This window comes from Anomaloglossus baeobatrachus, chromosome 12 (genome assembly GCF_048569485.1).
Source record: "Anomaloglossus baeobatrachus isolate aAnoBae1 chromosome 12, aAnoBae1.hap1, whole genome shotgun sequence".
In the NCBI taxonomy this organism is placed as follows: domain Eukaryota; kingdom Metazoa; phylum Chordata; class Amphibia; order Anura; family Aromobatidae; genus Anomaloglossus; species Anomaloglossus baeobatrachus.
The window spans coordinates 128,536,451-128,552,075 of NC_134364.1; the positions used below are offsets into that span (position 1 = coordinate 128,536,451).

General features: G+C 46.6%; 1 protein-coding gene across 1 annotated transcript; it reads right to left on the reverse strand.

The window, feature by feature from the left end:
- Window positions 1–2,647: 2,647 nt before the first annotated feature.
- LOC142257941 (protein S100-A16-like) lies at window positions 2,648–14,589 on the reverse strand. The gene is made up of 3 exons (XM_075330242.1): window positions 14,539–14,589; window positions 3,751–3,896; window positions 2,648–3,148 (listed from the first exon to the last, which is right to left on the reverse strand). The coding sequence occupies exons 2-3, from the start codon at window positions 3,874–3,876 to the stop codon at window positions 2,993–2,995; spliced, it is 282 nt and encodes a 93-aa protein (XP_075186357.1). The 5' UTR covers window positions 3,877–3,896; window positions 14,539–14,589; the 3' UTR covers window positions 2,648–2,992.
- Window positions 14,590–15,625: the final 1,036 nt, after the last annotated feature.

The following is a 15,625-nucleotide window of genomic DNA, read 5'->3' on the forward strand; positions in this document are numbered from 1 at the left end:
ACCAGAACTCCTCTCAAATAAGTGGTCTTTGTACCTCTGCTGTTTGTTTTCCACTTTTTTGTTGTTTTTTTCTGCTTTGATACTAATGCTTGATTCCTATTTTGTCTATGTGGAGTTCTTGGTGGAATGGGATTATTCCCTACTGGGAGTGTCTGTGTACTTAGCTCCTTGATTCTGCTAGGTATTGTGTTTGTCATGCTTGGTATTAATTCAGGCCCTCATCTGTATTAGTGTTTTTGGATCCCAGTAACATCAGAGTGCTGATGCAGTGGGGGAGAGGTTGTGTGACCTCAGGATTTTTCCATATCAGAAGTGCTGGTATATATTAGGGTTTTTACGGCTGCAGACAGTTGCTCTTTTCTATCCTTTCCTATAAAGATAGTTTGGGCCTCACCTTTGCTGAATCTGTCTTTTCTTGCTTTGTGTTGCGTTTTTCTATATCACCGTGGCCTTTGCATGTGGGGGGCTATCTATCTTTGGGTACTACTCCAAGGCAGATTATTTTCTCATATCTGTATCTGTAAGAATATTTAGTTCTCCGGCTGTGTCGAGACAACTAGGTCATCATAGGCTCGTCCCACGGCTACTTCTAGTTGTGTGTCAGGATTAGGTCTGCAGTCCATTAAGGTTCCAGCCACTCTGTTACCTTTTGGGATTCCGCATTTTTTGATCCTCCTCGGTCCCTGAATCATAACTCAGTTCCCTCAATACCAGTGGATGAATCTACCAATTTCTAACATGAGATCCATCAATACCAGTTACAGAGGAGAATTCTGTTAGGTTCACCTAGTGAGATGGATTTACTTAGCCACATTTTGAGGTGTATATGAGGTGCGCTCACCCACTGCTCGGGTCCGGCTACTGCTGCTGCTGCTCGCTCGGTCGGTGGCTCGAGCGGTGGGCCGGATCCCAGGGACTCGAGCGGCGCTCCTCGCCCGTGAGTGAAAGGGGGGGTGGTTTGGTTTTAGGGATATTGTCCGTGACGCCACCCACGGTTGTGGTGAGGTTGTGACACCACCACTGCTCTGGACGGGGATCCCGGGAGCGGTGACAGGGAGCAGCTTGGATGTTGTTTTCTCCCCTCCGTGGGTAGGGGGGTTGGTTGTCCCGGGGCCCGGTGAGGGTTAGGGATGGCAGGCGGGTTACGGGGTCTGGTGAGGTGCAGGGTCGCGGGGGCAGCGCTGTGCCGCACGGCACGGTGGTACTCACTCAGCCAGTAATTTACACGGAGTCTCTGGTCAAACAAACGGCTGGATGGACGGGTCCCACAGACGGCTGCGGTAGTTCTCCCGGTAGGTTGGTGGTGACTGCCTTTCCCTGCACCTGTGTTGTGTTCACGGTTCCAATGGCTTCCCACCGGTAACCCGCTCCCCAGCTTGGATGGATGCTGAAGGAGCCCCTTTTGCCCGCAGGCTCTGGCCCTGGGAACTGTAGCCTTGGCGGTGACTGTGTTTTCCATTACGGTTTGAGCTGCTGCCTTCAATCGGGTCTTAACTGCTGGGAAACCCTGGAGGTTCCCTTCGCTAACGGATTTGACCGGTTTTACGGCGAGTCCTAGCCTGGTCGGGGTCCGTAAGCCCTGCCGAATGGTGCTGGCTTCTCTTTGCTCCCCGCCCGTCCCCGGTCCTTACGGTTTGCTCCAATCAGCCTCTCCTGCAGACGGTCACCACCGTCTGCCAACCTTGCTGTATGTGCCCGGGCCACGCACCCGGACACGGTCAGTCTCCTCTACTGCCACTTCACTCTTCAAAACTCAAAACTAATCTGTTCTGTTCTCTCCTTCCTTTTCCCGCCTCCAGGACTGTGAACTCCTCGATGGGCGGGGCCAACCGCCTGGCCCACCCCCTGGTGTGGACATCAGCCCCTGGAGGGAGGCAACAAGGATTTGTGTTTGACTTCGGTGTGCCTAGCCGGGGTGTGGGGTGTGTTGTTGCAGTACCTGTGACGTCCTGGCTTGTCCAGGGCGCCACATATACACAGTCCGTGGGTGATGGCAAGCACTGAGGACCAAAACAAAAGGCTATACTGGGTGGCAAGCAACAAACAGAGCAGGATGCTTTGGAAGCCACAGGAGATTGCAGGCTTCATGGCAAAATAATGTGAATAGTCTCTAAATAACCATTCATAATGCTTACAGCCAATGATTGGTTGACCAAGAGGTCTGAAGAGCAACAGATGCAAGTTGTAGAAATTATCAGTTTGAAGACATGATTGTGGCTAGCACAAACTGATTAATGACAAACTCCGAACAAACAGCAACCAAAGGCAATTGTGACTAAATACTCAAGACACACAAGTGTATCTAAGTGTTAGAGGCCTTGGATGATGATGTGAGAGATGTCCGCCGGGCAAGTAGTGAAATCTGACGTGGAGCACAGCAAAAGGAAACAGTCATAGGGGAAGGGAGCGGAGCCCAACTCTGAATTAACGATAGACATTTAACAAATTCCCCTAATACCTGTGAATTAATATCAATGCCTGTTCTGATGGAGGAGCGGGGGTTTCTCTCTAAAATGCGTAAATAACGCACCTTTTTATCCACTGCACGGTCCGGACCTTCACTTATCTACTGCAGCTCAGATCATTCCTCACTTTTTCCAGCTTCTACATGAAATATAAAACATCAGCTCCAGATCACAGCAAGAACTTTTATTTATGCCATAACTGTAATATTTGATAAATGTGTGTATTTGGTGCACTACATAAACTTTCATAATTGTTTGGCCACTAGATGGCGCTGTCCCAAAAAATAATAAACCAGTAATGATTCTTGTTCATATATCTGGATATAGTAAATGTTAGATCAGATCACCCAACACAACAGTAATACACAAGACACAACCCAGCATACTGATTACTGCCATCATCTGTAGAGTGATGTGGGATATACTGTATGTCATCACCTAACATTATACACATTTGTTCCTTGGCTCCGATAACAGTAAATCCGCACAATAATCTACAGACAGCGCTATACAGTGATAGGCGGTCATCAGTGCCGCCCCTGGTACTGCAGCGCCATCTGCAGGCTCAGCTTCAGGGCAATGTCCCCTATCAATGCCCAGTACTCCTCAAAACCGATCTTCCCCTCCTTTTTCTGCTCTAGGCGCTGGAACAGCTCATCAGCCCGCTCCTTGTTCTTTGTGTACTGGGGATAGAGAGAAAGAAAATAGCAACTGAATCCACATGTTTACCTCCAGTGTAATATAAGAGGAGAATCCATAAAACAGAAAGCTGGCAGTATTATAGCAGTTATATTCTTGTACATAGGGGCAGTATTATAGTAGTTATATTCTTGTACATAGGGAGCAGTATTATAGTAGTTATATTCTTGTACATAGGGGCAGTATTATAGTAGTTATATTCTTGTACATAGGGGGCAGTATTATAGTAGATATATTCTTGTACATAGGGGGCAGTATTATAGTAGTTATATTCTTGTACATAGGGGGCAGTATTATAGTAGTTATATTCTTGTACATAGGGTCAGTATTATAGTAGTTATATTCTTGTATATAGAGAGCAGTATTATAGTAGTTATATTCTTGTACATAGGGTCAGTATTATAGTAGTTATATTCTTATACATAGGGGGCAGTATTATAGTAGTTATATTCTTGTACATAGGGCGCAGTATTATAGTAGTTATATTCTTGTACATAGGGGGCAGTATTATAGTAGATATATTCTTGTACATAGGTGCAGTATTATAACAGTTATATATAACAGGTGGTATGTGCTTGTTACTCACAGTGAGGACATTAGACAACTCCTTCTTGTTCATCTTGTCATGTTTCCCTTCCTTCTTGGCGTAGTCGTAATATTTATGGACCAAAGTCTCAATAGCGGATTCTAGTTCGCTGCAGTCTGACGCCATCAGTGCGCAGGACTCGGCTCCTACTGATAGGAGAGGAGACTTATAGCGGTCTACATATATGTAAAAGGCAGTCACGTTGCGGAGGGATCTATCCTATTCTCATTAGCACAAGGAAGTACAAGAAACAATGGGATGAAGCTAAAAGGAAGGAGATTCCAGGGTAAGACCCCGGTCTGCCGGAATCCTATCTCCCGATATCCCAGTTGCCTGTGGACGTTAAAATTCTTGCAAAGGTCTTGGCTAACCGACTCGCGTGGGTCATCACTTCCCTTATACACCCCGACCAAACGGGCTTTGTGCCAAATAAATCTACGGCATCAGAGGGCTCTATTTAGATCTGCAATTACCCATGGAAGGTGGACCAGTGGAAAGCCGTGGTCTCTTTAGCCGCCGCTAAAGCATTTGATAGCGTTGAATGGAACTTTCTATGGATGGTACTAGCTAATATGGGCGAAAATTTATTTTTTTGGGGTAAAATTGCTGTATGCGGCACCTAAGGCCAAGGTAAAGGTCAAGGGTTTGCTATCGGAGGGGTTTTCACTGGCTTGCGGGACCTGACAGGAGTGACCATTATCTCCATTGCTATTTGCCATTGCTATGGAGCCACTGGCCGCAGCCCTGAGACCATCAATAGGCGTGAAAGGCTTCCTCCATGGTAATCTGACAGAGAAGACTCTACGTAGATGACAAAGGATTGGCCAAACTCCCTAAAAGAAGCCATATCCGTCACTGACCGCTTCAGCACATTGTCAGGTTTAACAATTAATTGGGATAAATTATCTTTGATGACATTAGGGCCCGTCCCTCCTGCCCCTGAGAGTCTGGGGGGGGCAGCTGTAGCTCGCTCCCTCATTTAAGTTCCTGGGTATTTGGATCAGTAAGAAGGTGACAGACTACGAGAAGGTGAATATCTCGCCTCTTCTGAGCAGGTTCCAGCAGAAAAACCAAGGCCTGGTGGAAGCTCCCACTATCGGTAATCGGCAGGGCTAACTCAGTGAAAATGATTCTTATGCCATAGGCGCTACACTTATTACATAACGCACTCATTTGGCTGCCCCAACGTATCTTCCATAAAATTAACAATATATTCAGAGAATTAATCTGGAAAAGGGGGAATAGCACGGATAAAATTACAATCATTGCAAAAGCCCGGACCCGTTCCTCTACTATCTGGCAGGGTAACTGCAGCACTTCAAGAATTGGGAGGAAGAAGACGCGGGAACCTCACCGTCAATAGTCGCAATGATACGTCATGGTCTAGGACAAAGGGGATTAGATTCAGGGGGGTTTTGAGAATATCTACTCCTATGTACCATACTTTAAGGGAGATGAGGAAAACTTGGGAAAAGGCAAAAGAGGTACTGAAGATGAGAGTCATCACCAAATACTCACTAATATGGGGAAACCCGAATCTCCCTGAGCTAGATAAATGACATGGGTTTGAGTTATGGCAGCGGAAGGGGATCAAGAAGATACAGCAACTGTTTGCAGAGGGGAGGGTTCTGCAACTGTCCGTAAGTGAGGCACAGAGGCTGTCGCCATTGTGTTTAGTACACAGGGTATATAGGACCCCAGCATTCTTATTCAAAATAGGGGCCCAATTCATGCTGCTGGAAATGTGGAGTCATGGACGCTGATCTGATCACCTTATGTGGAACTGTCCACACCTGAGAAGATATTAGACGGGAGTGCTTGACCTTATTGAATCGGTGTATGACTGTCTGCCGCCCTGGCAAAACCAGGGTGTCACAGAGGTCTGCATCCATCTTTATGGTGCAGAGCTCACTCTCCCTTGGGGAGTTACCCACACCAATACACAGCAGCCCATCAGGCCCCACTCGTCCCCTCCTCAGGAAAACGGGAGGGGGAGAGAGGAGCTTGGAGAGAGAGCAGAGTTTAGTTTCAGTCAGTCTGCAGGAGGAGAGGAGTCCGGAAGCAGCCCCTGTGTGGGGCTAGGAGAAGTGGTAGTGAGGACCTCAGGAATAGGCCAGCCGCTTGTGGGGACCCGAAGTGGACTGGGAGAGGGTGGTGGCCCCCCCGGTGCCAGCTGTCGGGACTCTGTCCGGATCGGTGCATGGAGCAGACACAGACACAGACCTCAGGCAGGAAAACAGCACCTGAATTACACACACGGGTGTGGGACCCGTTCTCACAGCAGCTGTGGGCACCAGTTATCAGCAATTTGGTTTACAAAAGACTCTGAGTATTTCTTCCATCTGCGTTCCTGACCCTCCACATCAATCCAGCTTCATCCAGCACCACGATAACCGAACAGTGAGTGTACTATTCCCTGCAATCCCTGCCACCACCACAAGTCCCAATTGGGCCCTGGGACTACACCTCCCCTACCCGTGGAGGGGATTCCACCTTGCTGCCCCACACCACCGGTCCCGGGCACGGTCCACAGAGGCAGCGGCGGTGCCACCATCTCATCACCGCAACCTACGGGTGGCGTCACGGACAATTCCCCTGTACATAATCCCCTTTTTGCTGTGAAGCCTGGGATCACAGACTGGATCACGCCACCGTACACCTACAAAAGTGACCCCTTGGCCCGGATCTGAGTACCCCTTATCCCTGGGCGACACAACTGTCATACAGATTGTGGATCTCTGACGTGTGTGCTTGGATACACTGCAGAACTCCCCATCCCGGAGAGCCATAAGATTACGATGCTGAAGTTGGTTTCTTATTCGTCAGTTTCTTATTCGGCAATTTATTTTTTTCAGTTTTTTATGCATTTAACAACAAAAATAACACATGACAATATAAAAATACAATGCAGTGATGCCCTAATATAAATACACTCAAAATCGGCTGCAAAAATTAAAAAACTGGCGAAAAAATGGGCATCAAAGTGGGCACCAAAGTATGTTAGTGAAAGGGTTAAATGGCTTTGGGCCACTGATCTAACGCCAGAATTGCCTATCTAGTGATGCCTCTAATCAAACTCAAGTGACTCCAGCCTGGCCCAAAGGGGTTCTGGGCATCAGAACTGGCATCAAAGTGGGCACACAGCCAATTTTAACAGATTTGAATAAGTAACTTTTGTTTTTGAGGCGTTAAATTGCTTTGGGCCACTGATTTCACACCACATTTACATACCTAGTGATGCCACACATCAAATTCAGATCACTCCAGCCTGACCCAAACAGGTTCTGGGCATCAGAACTGGCATCAAAGTGGGCAAAAACCCAGTTTTCACATATTTGAATAAGTAACTGGTGTTTTTGAGGGGTTAAATGGCTTTGGGCCACTGATCTCACACCACATTTACATACCCAGTGATGCCACACATAAAATTCATGTGTATGTAAATGTGGTGTGAGATCAGTGGCCCAAAGCCATTTAACCCCTCAAAAACACCAGTTACTTATTCAAATCTGTAAAACTGGGTTTTTGCCCACTTTGATGCCAGTTCTGATGCCCAGAACCTGTTTGGGCCAGGCTGGAGTGATCTGAATTTGATGTGTGGCATCACTAGGTATGTAAATGTGGTGTGAGATCAGTGGCCCAAAGCCATTTAACCCCTCAAAAACACCAGCTACTTATTCAAATCTGTGAAAATTGGCTGTGTGCCCACTTTGATGCCAGTTCTGATGCCCAGAACCCCTTTGGGCCAGGCTGGAGTCACTTGAGTTTGATTAGAGGCATCACTAGATAGGCAATTGTGGTGTTAGATCAGTGGCCCAAAACCATTTAACCCTTTCACTAACATACTTTGGTGCCCACTTTGATGCCCATTTTTTTGCCAGTTTTATAATTTTTGCAGCTGATTTTGAGTGTATTTATATTAGGGCATCAGTGCATTGTATTTTATTATTGTCATGTGTTATTTTTGTTGATAAATGCATAAAAAACTGAAAAAACTAAATTGCCAAATAAGAAACTGACGAATAAGAAACCAACTTCAGCATCATCCTAAGATTGCTATCGCGCCTATTCTATGCCAAGCACAGAAGGTCATAGCACGGAACTGGTTGAGAAGGTAAATCATACACTCAGACTTGAGAAATACAGTATGTCTAAAAGAAGAGGAGGGCGTATAAGAAATTTGAGGACCTATGGGCTCCGTGGCTTGATACTCCAAATTTGCAAAAAACTTTATAGTTTTCAAAGCCAGCTTACCCGTATACCCCTGTGTGTGGATTCCAGTATCAGTCCAGGAGATAGTCCTCACGGAAACCAGTGCAGGAGCCCGCCGCGGAAAATCCAAATGCAAAAACTTCATAAACTCCAGCGGACAAATTCAAGGATGCAGATGTATATTAAACCATGTAGAAGGCGCTTGTACGCCGAAACGCGTAGTCCAAGAGGCTACCACTCCTAATCTATTGTCTTTACCGCCCAGAAGTGTGGTTTCCATTTTATGAAAGATTTTCAAATAAAAATTTGCAAATGCAAGAAAAATTCTTTTAATATACATCTGCATCCTTGAATTTGTCCACTGGAGTTTTTGAAGTTTTTTCATTTGGATACTGCAAATTTGGCCCCTGTGACATTGACATGGGCAGGAGCCCGGCTGGCGGGACGGGTTTAGCTTGTCTTCCTGGGAATGGGTTAAAGTATAAAGTTGTATTTCACGTGCTTCAGTCAGTTAATGTACTAGTTGTTGGATGATAATCTATGCCTAGCTACATATACAGTTAGGTCCAGAAATATTTGGACAGTGACACAAGTTTTGTTATTTTAGCTGTTTACAAAAACATGTTCAGAAATACAATTCTATATATAATATGGGCTGAAAGTGCACACTCCCAGCTGCAATATGAGAGTTTTCACATCCAAATCGGAGAAAGGGTTTAGGAATCATAGCTCTGTAATGCATAGCCTCCTCTTTTTAAAGGGACCAAAAGTAATTGGACAAGGGACTCTAAGGGCTGCAATTAACTCTGAAGGCGTCTCCCTCGTTAACCTGTAATCAATGAAGTAGGTAAAAGGTCTGGGGTTGATTACAGGTGTGTGGTTTTGCATTTGGAAGCTGTTGCTGTGACCAGACAACATGCGGTCTAAGGAACTCTCAATTGAGGTGAAGCAGAACATCCTGAGGCTGAAAAAAAAGAAAAAATCCATCAGAGAGATAGCAGACATGCTTGGAGTAGCAAAATCAACAGTCGGGTACATTCTGAGAAAAAAGGAATTGACTGGTGAGCTTGGGAACTCAAAAAGGCCTGGGCGTCCACGGATGACAACAGTGGTGGATGATCGCCGCATACTTTCTTTGGTGAAGAAGAACCCGTTCACAACATCAACTGAAGTCCAGAACACTCTCAGTGAAGTAGGTGTATCTGTCTCTAAGTCAACAGTAAAGAGAAGACTCCATGAAAGTAAATACAAAGGGTTCACATCTAGATGCAAACCATTCATCAATTCCAAAAATAGACAGGCCAGAGTTAAATTTGCTGAAAAACACCTCATGAAGCCAGCTCAGTTCTGGAAAAGTATTCTATGGACAGATGAGACAAAGATCAACTTGTACCAGAATGATGGGAAGAAAAAAGTTTGGAGAAGAAAGGGAACGGCACATGATCCAAGGCACACCACATCCTCTGTAAAACATGGTGGAGGCAACGTGATGGCATGGGCATGCATGGCTTTCAATGGCACTGGGTCACTTGTGTTTATTGATGACATAACAGCAGACAAGAGTAGCCGGATGAATTCTGAAGTGTACCGGGATATACTTGCAGCCCAGATTCAGCCAAATGCCGCAAAGTTGATCGGACGGCGCTTCATAGTACAGATGGACAATGACCCCAAGCATACAGCCAAAGCTACCCAGGAGTTCATGAGTGCAAAAAAGTGGAACATTCTGCAATGGCCAAGTCAATCACCAGATCTTAACCCAATTGAGCATGCATTTCACTTGCTCAAATCCAGACTTAAGACGGAAAGACCCACAAACAAGCAAGACCTGAAGGCTGCGGCTGTAAAGGCCTGGCAAAGCATTAAGAAAGAGGAAACTCAGTGTTTGGTGATGTCCATGGGTTCCAGACTTAAGGCAGTGATTGCCTCCAAAGGATTCGCAACAAAATATTGAAAATAAAAATATTTTGTTTGGGTTTGGTTTATTTGTCCAATTACTTTTGACCTCCTAAAATGTGGAGTGTTTGTAAAGAAATGTGACAATTCCTACAATTTCTATCAGATATTTTTGTTCAAACCTTCAAATTAAACGTTACAATCTGCACTTGAATTCTGTTGTAGAGATTTCATTTCAAATCCAATGTGGTGGCATGCAGAGCCCAACTCGCGAAAATTGTGTCACTGTCCAAATATTTCTGGACCTAACTGTATGAATATAAATGTAGAACAGGCAGCCACGGGAGGCAGTGAGGGCAGTCAGAGAGTATAACAGGATACCATGGGAGGCAGTGAGGGCAGTCAGAGAATAGAACAAGCTGCCATGGGAGGCAGTGAGGGCAGTCAGAGAATAGAACAGGATACCATGGGAGGCAGTGAGGGCAGTCAGAGAATAGAACAGGATACCATGGGAGGCAGTGAGGGCAGTCAGAGAATAGAACAGGATACCATGGGAGGCAGTGAGGGCAGTCAGAGAATAGAAGAGGATACCATGGGAGGCAGTGAGGGCAGTCAAAGAGTAGAACAGGCAGCCACGGGAGGCAGTGAGAGCAGTCAGAGAGTAGAACAGGCTACCATGGGAGCCAGTGAGGGCAGTCAGAGGGTAGAACAGGCTACCATGGGAGGCAGTGAGGGCAGTCAGAGGTAGAACAGGATACCATGGGAGGCAGTGAGGGCAGTCAGAGAGTAGAACAGGCAGCCACGGGAGGCAGTGAGGGCAGTCAGAGGGTAGAACAGGATACCATGGGAGGCAGTGAGGGCAGTCAGAGGGTAGAACAGGATACCATGGGAGGTAGTGAGGGCAGTCAGAGAATAGAACAGGCTACCACGGGAGGCAGTGAGGGCAGTCAGAGAGTGGAACAGGCTACCACGGGAGGCAGTGAGGGCAGTCAGAGAGTGGAACAGGCTACCATGGGAGGCAGTGAGGGCAGTCAGAGAGTGGAACAGGCTACCGCATGAGGCAGTGAGGGCAGTCAGAAAGTAGAACAGGCTACCATGGGAGGCATTGAAGACAAACAGAGAGTGGAACAGACAGCCACGAGAGGTAGTGAGCTCTCCATTAATGGAAATCTTCAAGCGGAAGCTGAATATACATATAGCTGGGATGATTTAAGAAAACTGCACTTGCACACTTGCAAAGAGCTGGACCCGATAGTCCTTGAGGTCCCTTCCAACTCTACCATTCTATGATTCTATGATAGAGTAGATAGTTGATCCGCGAGATATGGGGGCATGGGTGGGTCTTTCACTACATACAGTTAGGTCCATAAATATTTGGACAGTGACACAATTTTCGCGAGTTGGGCTCTGCATGCCACCACATTGGATTTGAAATGAAACCTCTACAACAGAATTCAAGTGCAGATTGTAACGTTTAATTTGAAGGTTTGAACAAAAATATCTGATAGAAATTGTAGGAATTGTCACATTTCTTTACAAACACTCCACATTTTAGGAGGTCAAAAGTAATTGGACAAATAAACCAAACCCAAACAAAATATTTTTATTTTCAATATTTTGTTGCGAATCCTTTGGAGGCAATCACTGCCTTAAGTCTGGAACCCATGGACATCACCAAACGCTGGGTTTCCTCCTTCTTAATGCTTTGCCAGGCCTTTACAGCCGCAGCCTTCAGGTCTTGCTTGTTTGTGGGTCTTTCCGTCTTAAGTCTGGATTTGAGCAAGTGAAATGCATGCTCAAATGGGTTAAGATCTGGTGATTGACTTGGCCATTGCAGAAGGTTCCACTTTTTTGCACTCATGAACTCCTGGGTAGCTTTGGCTGTATGCTTGGGGTCATTGTCCATCTGTACTATGAAGCGCCGTCCCATCAACTTTGCGGCATTTGGCTGAATCTGGGCTGAAAGTATATCCCGGTACACTTCAGAATTCATCCGGCTACTCTTGTCTGCTGTTATGTCATCAATAAACACAAGTGACCCAGTGCCATTGAAAGCCATGCATGCCCATGCCATCACGTTGCCTCCACCATGTTTTACAGAGGATGTGGTGTGCCTTGGATCATGTGCCGTTCCCTTTCTTCTCCAAACTTTTTTCTTCCCATCATTCTGGTACAGGTTGATCTTTGTCTCATCTGTCCATAGAATACTTTTCCAGAACTGAGCTGGCTTCATGAGGTGTTTTTCAGCAAATTTAACTCTGGCCTGTCTATTTTTGGAATTGATGAATGGTTTGCATCTAGATGTGAACCCTTTGTATTTACTTTCATGAAGTCTTCTCTTTACTGTTGACTTAGAGACAGATACACCTACTTCACTGAGAGTGTTCTGGACTTCAGTTGATGTTGTGAACGGGTTCTTCTTCACCAAAGAAAGTATGCGGCGATCATCCACCACTGTTGTCATCCGTGGACGCCCAGGCCTTTTTGAGTTCCCAAGCTCACCAGTCAATTCCTTTTTTCTCAGAATGTACCCGACTGTTGATTTTGCTACTCCAAGCAAGTCTGCTATCTCTCTGATGGATTTTTTCTTTTTTTTCAGCCTCAGGATGTTCTGCTTCACCTCAATTGAGAGTTCCTTAGACCGCATGTTGTCTGGTCACAGCAACAGCTTCCAAATGCAAAACCACACACCTGTAATCAACCCCAGACCTTTTACCTACTTCATTGATTACAGGTTAACGAGGGAGACGCCTTCAGAGTTAATTGCAGCCCTTAGAGTCCCTTGTCCAATTACTTTTGGTCCCTTGAAAAAGAGGAGGCTATGCAATACAGAGCTATGATTCCTAAACCCTTTCTCCGATTTGGATGTGAAAACTCTCATATTGCAGCTGGGAGTGTGCACTTTCAGCCCATATTATATATAGAATTGTATTTCTGAACATGTTTTTGTAAACAGCTAAAATAACAAAACTTGTGTCACTGTCCAAATATTTCTGGACCTAACTGTATAATGGGATAATTTAATACAATAGCTTTTATCTGTATGTGTAATCATAATGGAGAAGCGGCTGATTACATAGGCATAATTTTGATCACAACAAAAGGTATCAAAACAATTGTTGCCTGTCCTGCTTGTCATCTTGTCCATGAGATCCAATGCCCACCAACAATCCCCCTTATATCACAAACCCCCTCACCTGTCAGCCCTTTCTCTCTATATAAGGGGTGGGCAATTAATATTCCCGATGGTTCATATGAGAGATCGTACCAATAGACCGGAATTAAATCTGCTCAATATTAACATATTAACTATATTTTTATTTTATACTAATATTAATTATATCACTTAATTTTGAGAAGAATTACGTACCCCCGCCATACATTATAAGCGCCCAAATAGTATCCTTATATACACTATGTGCCTCAATACAGCCCCTATATAAAGCATGAGCCCCAACACAGCCCGCTATATACAGTCTGAGCCCCCACACAGCCTCCTATATACATTGTGAGCCCCCTATGTAAATCATGAGCCCCAACACAGTCCTCTATGTATACGATGAGCCCCCACACAGCATGAGCCCCACACAGCCTGGTATATACACTCTGAGCCCCCATACAACCCCCTATATAAAACATGAGCCCCCCACGCAGCCCCCGTCACACGTACTTACCTTCCAAACGACCTCGCTGTGGGCGGTGAACATCCTCTTCCTGAAGGGGGAGGGACGTTCGGCGTCACAGCGACGTCACACAGCGGCTGGCCAATAGAAGCGGAGGGGCGGAGATGACCGGGACGTAAACATCCCGCCCACCTTTTTCCTTCCGCATTGCCGGCGGACGCAGGTAAGCTGCAGTCCATCGTTCCTGGGGTGTCACACGGAGCGATGTGTGCTGCCTCGGGAGCAATGAACAACCGGCAAGCAGAAGGACGTTCGATTTTTAGGAAATGAGCGACATGTCAATGAGCAACGATAAGGTGAGTATTTTTGCTCGATCACAGACGCTCGTCTGCGTCAGTTGACATCTAGGTTCACATTTCCGTTGTTTTAAATCCGTCAGGTCCGTCAGCAACGGATCAGTTGTTTTGTAGATGTCAACTGACGCAACGGATGAGTTTTTCACAGTATTCCTTTCACAGGAATCCTGTGAAAAAACTGATCCGTCGCGTCCGTTACCTCCACTATGCGTCCGTTGTTTGATGGATCAGTCATGATCCGTTTGTGTTTGGGACAGCCCAGTGGGTGGGCCAAACATGCTGGGCATGCTCAGTAGAGCATGACGGAATCCAGCGCTGGATTCCGTTGTAAGACGGATTACGACAGAATCCAGCACCATATACATCCATTACAAGCTTGATGGATGGCGATGGATTCCTGCGCGGGACGTTAATTTTGACAGCCAGAAAAACGTTACATTCTGCGTTGCTCCCACCCGGCGGTCAGTCAAAAACCGCAGCGCAGCGGATGCAACACAAGCTCATCAGTCGCAATCCGCCACTAATACAAGTCTATGAGACACAATGGAATCCGCTAAACGGATGCCGTTGTTTACCAGAGCCGCGGATTGTGACTGATACATATTAACGAAAATGTGAACCTAGCCTAAAAAACAACTGATCCGTTGCCGACAGACAGACCTGACGGATTTAAAACAACGGAAATGTGAACCTAGCCTTACCCGGGTGACAGCAGCTGGGTTTCTGTCCTCTGGAGCTTGGATCGCTCAGTTTTCCTCATCCTGGTTTCTTCTGTTTATATGGCCCTCAAGTCCAAAGCTCAGAAGTCCGGGTGTAGTGTGTCCTCCCTCATGTAGCAGAGCTGTTTATTGCCTTTGTACAGAAGCAGTATTCCCCAGCTCCAGTCATCAGGAGCCGCCAGAAGTGCATGCTTTTGTAGCCCCCAGGAATGGGGGCTACAAAAACATGGGGTACTTGGTTCTGGGCAGTGCACATCTTGGGAATGTCACGGTGGTGGCTGTTACCCGGTTCCGTGCCCTGAGCCCTTTTTGTAATGGGAATATTTACAGGGGATTGTTGAATAAAGTTTATTCATGACACCACTTGCGGTGTTGCGGCTAAGTGTAGGGAGCCGCCGCTGCTGAATGTCTCTACTGGGGTTGGTGGTATTAGCAGCTAGTATGGTAGACCCTCCGCAAGTAGAGTTTTGCCCCAGAGGGTGTATGGTGTGGTGGGCTTCAGAAGAAGGAGTCTACACAGGTATTCAGTGCAGCTGGTTTACTCACTTTCTTGAGATGGTAACTGGTTGCCCAAGGCCGGCTGGTTTCGCCTCCAGGTTCCCTTTGTCCCAGTGCCAGTCTGGTTTCTCTGGTACCTTTTTCCCTGCACCTGTCTCTGGTAAGTGGGTCCCCGTGGTATGGAACCCCGGGGGTCTCCGTTCTGTGGTTTGTCCACTTCTGTCCGCCTGACGGTAGCGTGAACCCTGTGGGGCTGGAGTCTCTGGTCCTGTCACCGGTTCTCCCGTTGCTACTGAGTCTTCTGATTCTCTAGGATCAGCGAGGTCCTTGATGGTCCCCTTTGCTGTGCAGGTGTTAACAGGTAGGCTTGAAGCTCTTTCCTGTCCTAGGGTTCTGTACCCCGTCGGTGCATAGTTCCGGGAGTACTCCACCGGCAACCACTTCTCCTGGGTACCAGGTCACCGTTAATCCGAGTCAGGATGTCACTTTTGCTTCTGTCGCGGGCGGGGAGGGCGCTGCGCTCACCACACTCGGGTCCGGCGCTGCTGCTGCTGCTCGGTGGCTCGAGCGG